This window comes from Parasteatoda tepidariorum, chromosome 2 (genome assembly GCF_043381705.1).
Source record: "Parasteatoda tepidariorum isolate YZ-2023 chromosome 2, CAS_Ptep_4.0, whole genome shotgun sequence".
NCBI lineage: Eukaryota > Metazoa > Arthropoda > Arachnida > Araneae > Theridiidae > Parasteatoda > Parasteatoda tepidariorum.
In genome coordinates this window covers 94807376-94824642 of record NC_092205.1, presented here as the reverse complement: position 1 = coordinate 94824642, position 17267 = coordinate 94807376, and the positions used below count along the sequence as shown (strand labels likewise).

At 30.6% G+C, this 17267-nt stretch overlaps 1 protein-coding gene across 1 annotated transcript in view; it reads left to right on the top strand.

Moving 5' to 3' along the window:
- LOC107440417 (uncharacterized) overlaps positions 1–17267 on the top strand; it is a 574971-nt gene that overhangs the window by 439560 nt on the left and 118144 nt on the right. Inside the window, exon 6 of the mRNA XM_071177030.1 lies at positions 13859–13953. Coding sequence (XP_071033131.1) covers positions 13859–13953 — 95 coding nt within the window. The remainder of the gene's footprint in view (positions 1–13858; positions 13954–17267) is intronic.

The following is a 17267-nucleotide window of genomic DNA, read 5'->3' as shown; positions in this document are numbered from 1 at the left end:
TATATATATATATATATTATCTTGAGCAGGTACAAGAAGTTTCTAAAGTGAATGTCACTCAGGCAAAATGTTTCGCAACTCTTGGGTGGCAGCGGGTCGTAAATCTCAAAACTAATTTATCCCCCAGGTCAGTACGATTTTTGTGGTTTTGAAACTTTAATGATAAAAGCTTCCAGGCGGCGACTGTGAAGAAAAAAAATGCATTTTGTTGGTGGGCGTAAGTAAGTTGTTTTTATTAGAAGTAAAAAGCGACAGTATATTGGACAGAAGGAGTTTTTTTTTATTGGCACATGCAAACTATACATGTATATTTTTGTTTTTGGTTATTATAGGAGTGTGTGGTAAAATTTGCTTGAAGTTTCGTTCCACATGGTAAAATAAAGAAATCTTTTTAATTTTAAAGGAAGTCTTAAAACAATTTACAAGTTAAGCGCAACTGCAGTCCCTGGCGATATTATTACTAGACGCATTATAAGAATCTATGCAAGATTATAATTACCAGGGGATGGTCTACAGTGGTATTGTTTTTACTCGGATGAAACCGGTTTGCAGTTGTTTACGCTCCTGTATCAACTGGTTAACATTGTGATGCAATACGTTAAAAATAAATACAAATAGAAAGTATATAAAAAATCTCTTGAATAAAAACCCATTACATGTAAGTTTAAATATAAAAATGCTGCCTGTAAACTCGTGCAAATCACGTAATTATTAAAAAACTGTGAGTCTAACAATGTGATCTAATTATTATAATATACTAATATCATCCTTGATATAATAAATATTCTATATTTATATAATATATCGTCTAATTTATCCAAACGTCGAATTTATCTTATACATCGTCTAATTTAACCCATTGATACACTAACGTAAACAAGTGTAAACCGGTTTAAGCCGCGTAAAAACAATAAAGCTGTATAGTATCAACTGATAATTAAGATTTTACGTAGAATATTATAGTGCGTCTAATAAATTGGCACTGTAAATGGCGGGATTTTAAATATTTATATGACGTAAACTACTTCACATATTACAATGAATAATAGAGGAAATGTAAGAAATTTATATCACGTTTTGTTTTTCAGTTATAAGTGATTGTATTTTTGATATATTGAAGTTCGTGACAATTTCACAATGAATAATAAACGAGTAAGGAGTTTTACATATTTAGGATATTATTACCACTGATAACAGAATGTCTCTTGTAATAAAAAAAACCGACTCTATCTGGCATATATGGACTGAAAAGATTTATGAAACCTTAGGTTTCTTTCAAAAGAAAAACAAAGTTCTTAATTTACAAAACTCATGTCGGGTTGGTTTTGACATATGCTCCTGAAGATTGGACAGTGACAAAAATGGAGGAAAATTGCATCGCAATATTTAAGAGAAAGATTTTGCGGAGTATTATACTTGGTGGTGTAAATGAAAGCAATAACTGCAGAAGGAGTACAAGATTACAAGGAGTACAGTACAAGAGTTATAAACAGCCTGATATTATTAAAAAATAATTAGAATGAATTGAATGGCCCACGTGATTCGAATGAGTGATGACAATGCACTAAAAAAGATATTGCATTTTAGACCCACTGGGACATGATGAAAGATAAATCGGAAGTCGTTATGGAGAAATCTTCAGAGGAAGACAATGGCCCACATTGGACTGTCTGCCCAACTACGATGATGACGAATAAAATAATATTATACCACATTTTTTCCACTTAAATAAATTTCAAATGTAAGTTTTAATTTAATTTTTAACATGATCCGTAGTGACTCAGGAGATAGAGCATTAGCCTTCCAATGAGGTGTATCGGGTTCGAATTCCAGCGATGGCTGATCGATACGAATCTGCACCCGGCTTGCACTGACCACAGTGCTGACGTGAAATATCCTCAGTGGTAAACAGATCGTGGATTATAGTCCCTTTCCTGTCTGGGTAACCGTGGGAGGTTTTGGTGGTTTTCTCTCTCCATGTAACGCAAATGCAGGTTAGTTCCCTCAAAAAGTCCTCCACGAAGGCAACATTTCTCCCAATACTAGATTCATGAGTTTCCTTGTCTTTTGGATTGGGTTCAAAATGACAATGCTACGCAGCTGAGCGTTGGTAGTCGTAAACACAAAATTGGGTTGACTGTTCAACGACGGTTATAAAATAAATATATAAAATTATTAGCATAGATAATCATCTTTCTTTGACACATTTTGTAGTTTAACGCTATCAATGGTTCCTACCGCAGCGCATATACGTTTTTTTTTAAATTCTGACAGTGTTTTCTGTTTAAGGTTGTCACTAAATAATATCTGTTCCATAACTTCATAAAAATACTTCGAATGGAGCTCCTGCCTGATCTAGAGCAAGAAGAGAGAGTTTATCGAAAAAGTTAAACAAAATACTCCTTCCTCCTTTATTGTAATTTATCAAATTGAAAAACCACTTTTCTTAAGTTTTAAATTAAGCATGCAGACATGTTTACACCAGAAACTAATTTACAATACTCATAACAATCGAAAATTTTTAACCTCAACTTCATTTCTGCTAGCTATTTAAGAAAGAAAAAAAAACTCTTGAAATTAATTTAGGGAAAACATGCCCAACAGATCACCAACTTTAAACACTTTTAAGATGAATTATACGACGCAAAGTGAGAGAGCTTAGTTCGTTCTTTTCTCCAAAGTAATCCATATCCCGCAGATATTGTTTAAAACTCATAATGAGTTTCATGCTGAGCAATTAGTGCACAGTTTTCAATTAAGGGCCCAGGCAAGAAATCTTATCTTCATTCTCCCTTGTTTTATCTTCCGTTTTTCTTATCTGTAATTTTTTTTTATTTATTTCTCCCTAAATATTAATTGCGTTAAACCGATTTGGAGGTCTTGTAAGTAATATTCGATATTTATGAAGCCTGAAAGAGAATTTGTTTTATTTGTCGCTTTTTAAATGTTATATTGGCCAGGAAAAGGTTATCGCAATGATTAGTATTGTTTTGATTTTTATCTCATTAACAAGTTATTTTCTTTTTTGTTTTTCTAGATTTAATGATTACTTTATCGTCGAGATCCGCACAAAATTTAATGATTTCGTGGAGTAGAACTGCGTTTGAGCAATTTATTAACTAGGTTTAAGCTTTACTATTGTCTCGATTAGTGTCAATTTGCTATTGAGATTTTGTTTCGCCAATTTCTTTCATAAAAAATGTAAACCATTAGTATAAAACATTCATTTAAACGAGTGGGCGGATAAATAATTAAAGTTCTAATATGAAAGTTGTCTTGTTTTGGTATAAATTATGGGAAATAGTCACTAATTAAATTAATTTTTATTTAACGAGTAAACAATTGTTGGTTTCCTATAACTGTTTTTAATTTTTTCTGATATGTATTTTATTTTTAAAGTATTGAATTATAAAATCAACGTGTTTAATGACTTTCACTGAATTTCGCATGCGTCTTTTTTCAAAATTTGCTTGCTGAAATAAATTGAATTGAATTTATATTAAATATTGAATTTCTTTCTCAAGTTGACAAATTTAATTTATTTAAATGTTCAAATTGTTTTGGGTACAACGAATTTAATAATTAAATTTCTTTCAAATAATTATTTGAAAGAATATGATTATAATTCAATTATAATTTAATTAATTATACAACCAAAATGCTGGTTCTATAACGTAGTTTTCAAGTTAAATTTTTTAAATTTGCATTTTAAGCAAATATGCTGTCAAAAATAGTTATTTAATATTTTTTAAGAAAGTAAAATCATTCCACTTAAAATTATTTATTTATTTTACTAACTAAAATAAGTTTAAAAAATTGTACGAGACATAATTTTCGATCAAAATGTATGAATTCCGATTCCAAGAACAATATTGTTTCATTTATACAAATACTTGTTCTTGCTTAATTCGGAGATTTCAAATCTAATATTAGTTTCGCTCTTTAAGATGCAGTTTTTTTAAAAATGATGTTTTTATTCTTTTTTTTTTATCGATGTGTATAATTTTTAAAACCTTTATATATAATAGACGCTGCGTTAATGTTTCGACCAACTTTTTACGGAATTCGACAAAAAATAGACTAAAACTCCATTCTAAAGAATAATACTAACTACAGTTCCTAGCCAAATTATTAGACGGACTATAAGATTCTATGTAAAATCTTAATTATCAGTTGATACTATGCAACTTTATTGTTTTTACGCAATTGAAACCGGTTTGTACTTTTTACGTTCGTGTATCAATTGGTTAACATTGTAATGCAATACGTTAAAAATAAATACAAATAGGAACTATGTATATACAAAATCTCTCAAATAAAAACCCATTACATGTATGTTTAAATATAAAGGTATTGCATATATACTGGTGCAAAACATGTAACTATTAAAAACACTACAATGCATCTAATAATTTGGTCGAATTATTATATTGTACTAATATAATAATTGATATAATAAATATTCTATATTTTTTATAATGTATCGTCGAATTTATCCAAACGTCGAATTCATATTATATATTGCCTAATTTATTCAATTGATACACGAAGGTAAACAAGTGCAAACCTGTTGCGTAAAAATAATAAAACTGTATAATATCATCTGATAATTAAGATTTTACATAAAATATTACAGTGTGTCTAATAATTTGCCCAGAGACTGCATAACTTGATGAAAAAAATCGATTGCAGATTCACAATTAGCAATACAAAAGTATCTAAGATCTTGTTAAAAATCTCAACATGCAACAGGAAGAAGAAAAAAAATTGTTCTCTAATGTTACATACAGATTTTTATTTTACTTAATGCTTGCAAATATTTCATTTAAAAAAAAAAATCAAACCATGTCTTTAACACTACAGCTAAAAAAATACCTATACGAAAGAGAGGGAGAATCTTAACGCAAAATACTTTGCGACAGTAAATTACATTGTATGTTCAGTTAAAAATTAATTCACGCTACGTTTCCGACAAGTAATTAACCTCCAGTCTATTCTTTCAATTATCCTTTCTAGTTTAATCCTTTTAACGTGGCATTTAATTCTTTATTTTAAAAAAAAGATGATCAAAAGCCCATATACAGGCGATAAATTTCGGGCTATATCAGCCAAAAGAATCTCAAAAATCAATTGAAATGCGTCGTAAATCATTTTTCCCTCACACGAGGCATGACACTTTAAGTAAAGGGGGGGGGATAATTATTACAAATTTCCCCAGGCGATATAGCCCACTAACTAAATCAGACGCGGGCAGCACAACTACTTTAAAACTTAAAAGCCATCTCCTTGGGGGATTTCACTCCGAGATTAAGATCATTTGTGAAGTACCACAAGAGAATAAGGGCCCTTAAATTCACTTCACAATCTATCATTCCTCCAGACGACAATGGTAATCGTTCATTCAAATCGGCCAGGGGGCTCATTATTTCCCCATTATACATGGAACGAGAAAGAAATCAATTAGAAAACGATGTCTCCATCTAATTTAGAAAGTCGTTTTCCATTTCGAATGAGAATGGCTTAAATATCGTTTGCAAATTGAATTTCCCCCTCAAAATATTGGCAACAGTGTCGTCATAATCAGCCAGCATGCCGAGTAATATTTGTTATGTAAAATATCTCGTAGAAGTATGATGGATCTCGCATTTTCTGTAATTGGTTTTCTTGTGTTTGGTTTTCTTTTCGTTTTCTTTAGCGGTGTTTCCGAGACACGTGATATTATATGCACCGTCGGGAACTTAATTTGTGTAGTCGAAAATTTTCTGGGAAAAGTGTGTAGAGGAGAGAATTTCGGAAACCCATCGCTTCCATGAAGAAACGCTCTCAGTGACTTTTAATCCGATTTCACTGAGCCTTGAAGACATTGAAGATATAAATCAATTATTGAGAAAATTTGCAACTAGCTAAGCCAGCACTCTTACGTTCGCATCTTAAAGAACAATTAGATTAGCGATTAGGCTTAACTTTCGAAACTTCTGTTTCCTACTTACAAAATAACTTTATCGGAAACAAAAATAAAGATATTTTTAGGACTATTTGAAAGAGTTGAAATAATACTGTTATTGTAAACAGCAAAAGTGTCTAAAGTTACAGTTCATTATATACTAGCCGCCTAAGGCGGCCAGCTGTCCGCCACGCTGAAGGTTTTCACAAATAAAGTTTTTTAAAACATAGCAGGAAATCTGAAGATTAGTGGACAATTAAAGTGTTCCTGTCCAGCAATTTTGTCTTCATATCCAGTTCTGCTGCAGATGTGTTATAGCTCTTGAGGATGTTTGAAATTATATAGCTACAACGCTTAAGAAAAAAAAAACTAAAATGCTAAATACATGAAAAGAACACGAAAACGAATAAATTTTTTATGGTATCAATTTCTATTTCTATATAATTTTTTATGGTATCAAATTCTATTTCTATATCTGTTACGTCAAGCACTCAGGTATTATAATTTGATCTAGTTGTGCTTGTATAATTTTGATCTAGTTGCGCTTTCTACGTCATTTTGTTAACATCGTTTGGTTTGTTATTTAACATCGTTTGGTTTGTTATTTCTAAGTTAACTTTCAAAAAATTGGCTGGCATCAGCATTTTTATTCTTTAAGTTGTTTATTTTTTCTTTTGGAATTCGTTCCTTTTTAGCGAAATGTTTTTCAACCTAATCGAATTCTTTGCCGACTGTTCTCTGTATATATAAAGAAAATAAAGTAAATATTTTTAAAGTGTTGTGAAAAGAATTTTTAGTTGTACAAAGTACTACAATATCGCTATAAAAATTATCGTCTTCGCTTAAGAAAAAAAAAAAAGAGCGTGGAAAGAAGAAGAAAAACTTATTATAACAATTATGAACAGCGACAAATATATCAAAGCGAAGCGTTCTATTTACGTATCGAATATGTTGCCACATTTTTAATACAAAAGTTAAACTTTTCTCCACTTTAATAAATGTAAACTAATGCGAACTTTACAATTAAATTATTAATTCCTTCGTATATTATTGGTTTAAGTTGTCGAAAATTAATATTTCAATTGTGAGGTTCGCATTAGCATACATTTATAAGAGTGGGGAAAAGTATATGCATTTTTTAATAATTTATTGAATATGGCTCTTTGAAGACGAAAAAGCAGACGAAAAGCATAGACTTACAAAATGACTGATAACTAAATAACTAATCAAAATTTTTGAAAAAGAAAAAAAATACTTCTTCATTATGTGAAAACACAATTATGGGCCGAGTTTCGTGCCCGGGCGAGGCTTCTGGGGCGATATATTGTGATTACAGACACACACACACACACACACAGCCGCGTTTATTATTATGTATAGATTATAGACATATGGAAAAAAAAGGGGGGGAAATAATAATTAAAAAGATAACAAACATCTGATTAAAGAAAAAAAGAAAAAGGATGAAATTTTTTTTTTAAAAGAACCGGAAAGAAAAGATAAACTCTTTTCATCAGCCCTGATGAAAAGACGAATACATACATGAGAATGGATACATAAATTTACAGAGAACATTTAACATAGATTTCGGACTCACACAAGAGCAATACCAAATTTAATACCAAATATATACGAAGCGGAGATATATCGATGCTGTTTTATTTACAAATATCTAACACCTTCATCAGAATCTTTCAAAATAAGTTTCAATATTTTTATAACCGTTTGCAAAATTGAAGTAATTTACTTTCCAGTTAGGAAGAAAATGTATTTATTCACTACAATCATAGTTTTAAGCGTCTTTACTTTTGAATTTGAAGTATCATTGGATCGTTGGCTTTCTTGTAACCTTTCATTTTGTTCATCATCTGGAGTACCCCCTTGTATAAGGGAGATGATTCGTTACAATCATAATTTTAAGCGTCTTTGCTTTTGACTTTTATATTTTATAGCCGTCGTTGAACAGCCGACCGAATTTTTGGATTTATGACTACTAATGTTCAGCTCCGTAGCCTTGTCATTTTGAACCAATTCAGAAGACAAGGAAACTCCTGGATCAGTACCCCCAGAGGTGTTGATCTGTTATGGGAACATAGGGGACTTTGCGACTCGACAGATTTAACGTACATCAGTCACCATTTACTACACGGGGAAATCTTCGGTCGGCTGGGATCGAACCCACGAGCTCTTAGACATGGGCCCAATGCCTTACCAACCAGGCTATCTTTTGAATTTGAAGAATCCTTGGATGCTTAACTTTTTTGTATCCTTTCATTTCGTTCTTCATCTGAAGTACTCCCTTGTATCAGGAAATGATATTGGTTTCTATCCTTCGATTCCAGTTTTAAGTATCCCTCTGTATTAGGAAGATTGCAGTTATCCATATTCCACCTTTAAACTTTACTTACTAAAAGGTTGTTGAAAAACGGAAAAAGGGGGAAATTATTAAGGAGGAAGGAATATTTAAAAGGAAAAAAAAGAATGTTCAAAATACCCAACCATTTTACCTTGATGCTTTCGACTCCCAGTTATTCAACGAAAGCACATTGTTAGAAATTTCTCGGTTAAAATGGTTAAATAACAATTGATTTAATTGTTATTCTACCATATTTAAGCGAGGCAGTCAAATAAACATAAATAAGATGGTATTCAAACTGTTAACTGTGAGAAAAATCATTTATTAACTGATTTCACCTAATACGGTTAAAACCAGAATTTTTTCGCCGCATCTAATGAAGCTACTTAGTGCCTTGCAGCTGGGTACATATTATAGCCGAGATGGCTAATCTGTCAATCTCATGACCGACAGAATAGGGGTTCGATCCCAGTGTCGAGACTACTATATTTCCTCTATTACTTTCAACAATGAAGAGTTATTACCAGTGTCCTGCAATCCCCAATTTGCTATGTAGGTCTATTGGAGTAAGATACTCTCTTTTACGCATAGATGGCAGCACTATAAAGCTGCTAAACTATTTCCATGTCCAGTTAAATTTCTTTTCTTCTGGTTTTGAAACTACGCTAGTTGTAAATGGTTTAAAAACGGTATAGTTTTGTATTCATGTTTTTTTTAAACCATACTAGTTGCAAACTGTTTCAAAACCATAAAGAGAAAAAAATGTTCTTCTCCGTAATTTTTACTGTTAATTGGATGGACAGTCTGCTGCCAGGTTTTTTTTCCGTAATTTTAGAATGAAAATTCTAGCAGTGCAATACCCAAAAATATTTATTTTTTGTCTTACAATCAAAACCAAACTCTAAACTAAAAATATGCATTATATACCAAAAAAAGTTAGGCATATTCAACAATAACGTGAATATATTTTATGCATATAGTTAAATCAAAAGACGCATTCCACAAAAATCGCAAATACTAACTGCAAAAATCGAAATCAGACTATTGGTTATTCAGACTTCGCTCAAATACCTATCGACAACCGAAGCAATAGACGCAGATTGATAGATGTATATCTTGATCCATCCAAAATCCCATAGACATTGTAGGGGGACAGGTACAAAAAGTAAAACACCCTTCAACAAAGCCTAGCAAAATAAAGCGGGGGCATATATTTTTTATTTTTTTTTTATCTCTTCCTAACAAAATCGAAAATACTTTAAGTGTCTTTTTGTGCTCGGAAGGTATTTGCATCCATTCCTCACTCTTTTACAACGCCAAACAACAAAAAATCGCCAAAGCATCTTTGACAGGATACTTCCGTTTCCCATTTATACCGAAAGGAAAAATGCATCAGTGTTGATGGTCTCTAGGAATAGATGGAAAAGAGAAACTCATTTCAAATAGGATTTTTCAATGATTTTGATCCTTCAAAAGAATCTTTGGCAAAGTTTATTTTATGCCGTGGTACCTCCCGCACAAAAGATCTTGCATCAATAATTCATTTTATCTCAAATTTACGAGTTTATAGATGTACTGCTTTCTGTTTCAGTTGTATGCCAGAGGTAAATAGAGAAAGAAAAAAACCCTTCATTTCTTATTGTTTGATACATGCTCTTTAAGTTTTATATGTATCAAAATTTTTTTCTTCTTCTTTTCAAAAAATGTTTTTGAATGTAATTTTCTTTTCAAAAGAATAAACTTTTATATAAACGCATGTTTTGGTGCGTAAAATCTTACCATTTTTCTAAATGTATAGTGTGCTCGAATATTTTTTTTTATTTATTTATTCAACAATGATGGAATGGTGCGTTCGAAATACAAATAAAAAATGATAAGAAGCACATTCAAGCGGAAATTTGAGTAAATCTCATTATTTAAACAGTCGTAATAAATGTTTACGAAATCGAAAACATTTCGTTTTTGAATTGTGGATACCGTAATAAAAAAAAAGGTTTTCATTCATTTTAAATGTCTGTTTAAATACTAAACTTGTTTTATTGAACTGAACGGAAAAAAACGAGTTTCTTCTGTGGAGTTTCTATGCATCAAATCTCAGTATGAAAACTGAATAAATTATCTAAAAGTATTTCTAAGGGTATATATTTTGGCTATTCATTTTATGTAATCAAACTCATTTTTTTCCAACTCATTCTGAATTAATAATTTATTTTTATTTACCTAACTTTACTTTTTTTAATTTTCGAATATCAAAAGTAAATATTGCTCTGCATTTATTAACTTTTAATTCGGCAGAATTCGACGTCAAATCTTATTTGCTTCGTGAATTTTGTAATTATTTTTTACTCGTTCGTATATTTTTTTTCTTAATAAATTAAATTCGGAATTTTTCAATACCTTTAATTAATTCGCAGTGTCATAAAACACTAAAATATGATATAAAAAAAAATTGTATTCGATATGCTATTAAAATTAAGAGAACAGAAAAGATTAATTCTTCGGCAATATTAAAAATTAACTTCCACACTATTATTAAATAAACTCAATAGCGAAAAATATTTAAAGATTTTTCATAACACTCTAAAATTACATAATAAATTTAAAAATAAAAAAACAGGTTTTCTTTAATTTCGGAAATTTGATTCCGTACTTTAACGGATTGCTCAAATTGATCTGCAGATTATCTACCCTTTTAGAATTTTCATTCCAAAATTATGGTAAAATAACCGACAGCAGTATGTCCATCTGTCCCACTGACGGTAAAGAATATTTTTCACCTTTACCGTTTACAACTAGCATGGTTATAAAATCATGAAATCTAGACTATATGGTTTTGTAACCATTTACAGCTACCATGGTTTCAAAACCGTAAAAAAAAGAAATTGAACTGGACATAGGAGCTAGGCTTCTCTTTAGATAATGGGCATTGGAGAGTACAGGACACTAGAAATTCTTCATGTCATTCTCCAAGGAAATGAAGGACACTGCGGACTCGAACCCCTGTTCTGTCGGTCATCAGATTGACAGATTAGCTCTCTCGGCTTTAATTTGTAAGCAGCTGCAAGGAACTAAGTTGCTTCACTAAGCGGACTGAGTTGGTGCAGTAAAATTCTATTTATTTAACCATGTTAGGTAAAAAAAAAGTTAATAAACGATTTTTCTCACTGTTAATGGTTTCATTACCATCTTATTTATGGTTACTTGACTGTTTTGTTTAAATATGGTAAAATAACAATTAAATAGATTATTATTTAGCAATTTTTTCCGAGAAATTTCTAATAGAATAGGTAATGTGCAAGTTAAAGAATATCGAACTTTAGTGTTAGTGGTAGAAAATAAAATTAAAAGCTTTGGGACCTGTTAATTAACTTCTTAGTTTTATTTAAATCTGTTAATCGTCATTAGCAATCGTAAGGAAAGAAGAGGGGAAGCGAGCTGAGGGTAGAGCCTACCCCCCCTCCCCTAGTTCAAATTTAAAATAAATTAACTCTATTATGTTCAGTCAATCAGAACAAAAGGATGCAGATTGAAACGTAACATTCTGTTTTTAGTTTTAAACAACGTCTTTCTAATCAAACGATCTTTAAAAAAAATATTGTTTAATGGCGGTAATTTATTGTGTATTTGATTAACAAAAGCATACGTAAAGATGCAGGACAAATAATAATAAAACCCCTATGTTCGATATTGGAAAAAATATTCCATCATTGTTGTTCTTAGAAATAACGGAAAAAGGAGTGAGCTAGATCCGAGGCCGATTCCAGCCCCATTTTGCTTATCTCGCAGAATCTCTATGTTGGTTAGAAAAATATCCGGAAACAATATCACAAAATCTTATTTTTAATAAATAAAAAAAAAATACTTTTGCTTTTACCGAAATTATTCATTCCTTTTATTACAATTTTTATGTAAGTGAAAAAAAAAAAGATGAAAAAGCGTTATTTTTATGTACGCTCCGTTTGATTTATTACCCACCGATAAAATATTTTTCTCCTGGGCTGAATGTTCTTAAGTAGCGTTCTCTGTGTGCGGTTTTTCTGCCGATTATTCTTTAATTTCCGGGATAAAGAGGGGTTGAAGAGATCGAACTCTTTAGTGACTTTTTTTTTTGTTTCTTAAAAGTTTTTTTACTTTATTTTTATACCTTTCGTTTAGTGTTGCCTCAAACTTCTCATATTGAAAATTGAATTTTAAAAATAATATTAGATTTAAAGGATCCTTATTACATTATTAAAAACGAAACATGAATATTTTTACATCGATTTTTTTGCTCTGTTATGTTGAGACGCTGGTTTTTATCTATAAAAGTAAAAAAAAAACAAACTCGGATCTATTATTACTCATGCGTTATTCATTCGAATTAAAATTTAAGAAATGCAGTTTCGCACAACGTTTAGTGAACTGCAGAATCTAACAATGTTATTTGCTATTATGAACATAAATTTAAATGTCGCATAAATTGGTGATATTCGAATTTTTAAATAAATGTTGAAGAAATCAGGTAAAAAAAAGAAATAATTTAACTATAAATTTTTTTATTTGTCTAAATTAAATCATAGTAATCATCGTATCTAGGCTAGCGAGATACAAAAAAAACCGCAAATAGGTACTAGCACAAAACTGTTTTTTCGTACATCAAACCCTCATTACTTCAAAACTATTTGTCCGATCGTCTAAGATATGTCTAAATTACAATATATAAGTTCTTGATTTCCTTCCCACCAAAAACCGACTTGTCAATTCATGCAACGTTTTACCATTTAATATGAGAAGGCTTCTTAACCGTTTGTCGCAGCTTTGAAATATTTTTTTCCGGGGAGTTAAAGTTTTGTCAATCTTCGAGCTATCTTTAATGCACGAAATTTAATTAATAATATTAATTAATATCTAAAATTTTCAGAACTTTTATTAGCTTAATACATAAAACATCTTGTTTACAAAAAAAAAAAGGTTACTAGCATTAATATAAAATAGTTAATTTCTAAGATTCTTTGTCCCGCAGTGGACTGATCGTAAAGACACGGCTCCCAGTAGAACACCGAAGTCAAGCATCACTGGCTGCAGTCAGTGTGCCGGTGGGTGACCACTTATATCAGTCTGCGTAGGGACCGAGGGTGTGTGGTATGGGTCCTCGCTAAACTGTTTTACTGTAAAGTGCTCGACTTAGCTTGCAGGTCCTTAGGCTACCAAAACAGGGGAGTCATCCCCTCTGCAGAGGATTAGAAATGCGATGACATGTCTTCGGATCATCCTCAGAGATGTTTCCCAGACCGTCGCCAATAGCCCATTGTGCAGCTCTAGTGCGACGCAAATAAAGACCCTTCCTACCTAAGATCCTCTACCACCTTAAAACTTCGAAATTGGTATATTAATAATTAATTAAAAATAACAAATATTTAATTAAAAATAACAAATTATTAATTAAAAATAACAATAATTAAGAATTTAATAAAGCATTTGTTTCTTCTTTAAGTACGAAGCGAACCATGAACATTTATTGATTTGATTGCACAATGAATATGCGCAACATTTTTAAGTTATTTTGTCTTTATTTTTAGGTATTACATAGGTTCAACTGTAAGAACATGTGAATGTTTACCAGGATATGATGGTGCTAGGTGCGAAGCCAAAAAATCAACAGCCCCGAAACAAAGTAAGTTATTCACGATCTTATTATTCTATGTCTTAGTCTTGTATATTCTATATTTACAAGGTCCTTGGAATTTTTACTTTCAACTGAAGTTAATTTTTGAAAACTCGTCTTTTTAATTAAGTAATAACAAGCACAGTGCACCAAATAAAAAATGAACCACCCTGAATAACTTTTATTCTAATGATCGGATCTTCTTGTTTTAGAATTCAATCTTAATGGTTCAAGGGGGTAACCTCAAATATGCTAATTAAATATACTGGCGATATTTTAAGTTACGAAATCAGACACAAAAACGTATTTTCTCTGAACATCCGATGGATTCACCTGACACACCTTTTTTCCGATGGATTCAAATTTCTGACCCCAAAATATAATTCATATGGTCTATTTAATGTTTCGCTGCTAAGACCTATTTTATGATTTGTACGCAAATTTCGATCCTAAATATATTTTGGAAAATTTTTAATAATTTTTAGGCATTTAAAACAATTACGATTTCCATTATTATTTGGATATTATGGCTAAACCATTCTATACATAATCATTACAAGTCGAGACAATGCAATATTCAGACATTATTATTTCAAACAATTTTGGATTAATTTGACACAACTTTTTGATACATTTTTTATATTAATGAGTGATTATTTATTGCTTGAACTTACAACGTATCATTTTTACTAATTTTTGTTAACTCGTATGCATACAAGCGAATAGACAAAAATTAATATTTCCTAGCATAGTTCTTTTTTATTTATTTTTACTAAAATTTAATCTTTAGGAGGAAAGGTTGCAAAGATACTTAAAAAATAATCTTTCAAAAAAAATTCAATTATCATTATTTTAAATTAATATAAACTTAAGTCTCTCGCTTACGGACATTCTGTGAATACGTGAACTTATTGTATTAATTTTATGTATTTAATATTCATTAACAGTTTAAGTATGAACCGAAACTAACACTTAGATGATCGAAAATGTTAATGAATCCTAAACTGTGCAAATAAATAAGTATAAAAGCTAACTATAAATTTTTCTGAAATTGCCGAGAGCTATGAACCAGTAAGGATTAGTTAAAGCTATGTTAAAGGTAAAGTTGTGCAGATACTTAAAAAAAATAATCTTAAAAATAATATTCAAATATCTTTATTTTAAACTGTAAGAAACTTAAATCTCTCGCGTACGGACATTCTGTGAATACGTGAACTTATTGTATTAATTTTATGTATTTAATATTCATTAACAGTTTAAGTATGAACCGAAACTAACACTTAGATAATCGAAAATGTTAACGAATCCTCAACTGTGGAAATAAAAAAGAATCAAAGCTAACTATAAATTTTCCTGAAATTTGAGAGGGCCATGAACCTGTAAGGATTAGTTAAAGCCGTGTTAAAGGTAAAGTTGTGCAGATACTTAANTCGACTTAGCTTGCAGGTCCTTAGGCTACCAAAACAGGGGAGTCATCCCCTCTGCAGAGGATTAGAAATGCGATGACATGTCTTCGGATCATCCTCAGAGATGTTTCCCAGACCGTCGCCAATAGCCCATTGTGCAGCTCTAGTGCGACGCAAATAAAGACCCTTCCTACCTAAGATCCTCTACCACCTTAAAACTTCGAAATTGGTATATTAATAATTAATTAAAAATAACAAATATTTAATTAAAAATAACAAATTATTAATTAAAAATAACAATAATTAAGAATTTAATAAAGCATTTGTTTCTTCTTTAAGTACGAAGCGAACCATGAACATTTATTGATTTGATTGCACAATGAATATGCGCAACATTTTTAAGTTATTTTGTCTTTATTTTTAGGTATTACATAGGTTCAACTGTAAGAACATGTGAATGTTTACCAGGATATGATGGTGCTAGGTGCGAAGCAAAAAAATCAGCAGCCCCGAAACAAAGTAAGTTATTCACGATATTATTATTCTATGTCTAGTCTTGTATATTATATGTTTACAAGATCCATGAAGTTTTACTTTCAAATGAAATTAATTTTTGAATACACGTCTTTTTGGTTAAGTAATAACATACACAGTGCACCAAAATGAAAAACGGATCACCCTGAATAACTTTTATTTTAATGATCTGATCTTCACTTTTAGGATTCAATCTTAATGGTTCAAGGGGGCATCCTCAAATGTGCTAATTAAATATGCTGGCGATATTTTAAGTTACGAAATCAGACACAAAAAAGTATTTTCTCTGAATAAATATATATTTTTCCGATGGATTTCTAACCCCAAAATATAGGAAGTAGCAGCAATCTAGGAAATATAACCCAATAGTTTGGTCCAAAGATTTGATCGATTCAGGTTAATTTTACTTTTATCGTATTTTGCCATATTTTGTGAACCTTTTAAGCGATTTCAAAATTTTTTTCATCACCAATATAAAAATTCGTTTATCCAAAGATAATTTTATGTAAAAAATATTTTTGAGTAAATATTTATTATTCATATGAATATTTTATTATTTTATTTAATAATAGTTGATAAAAGTTTGAATTGTAAGAATTTTTTAATTATTTTTAAAAATTCTGTTTTGCAAGAAAAATTCGAAATTTGAGCGAAATCGGACGAATAGTTCCTGAGAAATCGAATTTTAAAAATTTCAAATATTTAAAGCAGTTCTGTTACATTAAACTTGCCCATATTGATGCAACTTTCTGTTATTTTCTCTGATTCGTAAATACACCTAAAAATGTTTCTTATAGTTTGTCTATGTAACGTACTTCCCTAGCCATTAGTCTGGAGTAGTGGCGGTGACTAATGATTACGACGTTTCGCTATTTTAAATCTTGGATCATTATTTAAGATAGAGTTTGGATCGGGTCGCCGAGAGAAAGGGAATCAGATAAAAGTTTCTCTCTTTTAAGTGTGCTATTTCTTGTTTCCATAGCCGCAAACAGCCTTAGACTTCGTGGCTAGGGGAGTTCTTTCTGAATACGAACTATATCTGGGTCTCCCAATAAACTCTTCAATTGTGTCACTACTTGCCTTTCAGTTTTGTTAATGATTTTGTGGTACCTATTTATTGAAAAATGGTTTGCTTAAGATTTAGGTTTTATTATACTTTTATTATACTTTTATTAAATTTTATAACTGATTAACTTTGTATTCAAAATTTTAACTTAAATCTCTTAAATTTCAGTTTTTTAAGAAGAAAATATTTTAATTGCGTATTTTTTACCTCTAGTATAGATCATGTAATTAAAAGTGCTTATAAGTGAAATTTATATGGTCCATTTAATGTTTCGCTGCTAATATCTATTTTATGGTTCAAACGCGAATTTCGGCCGT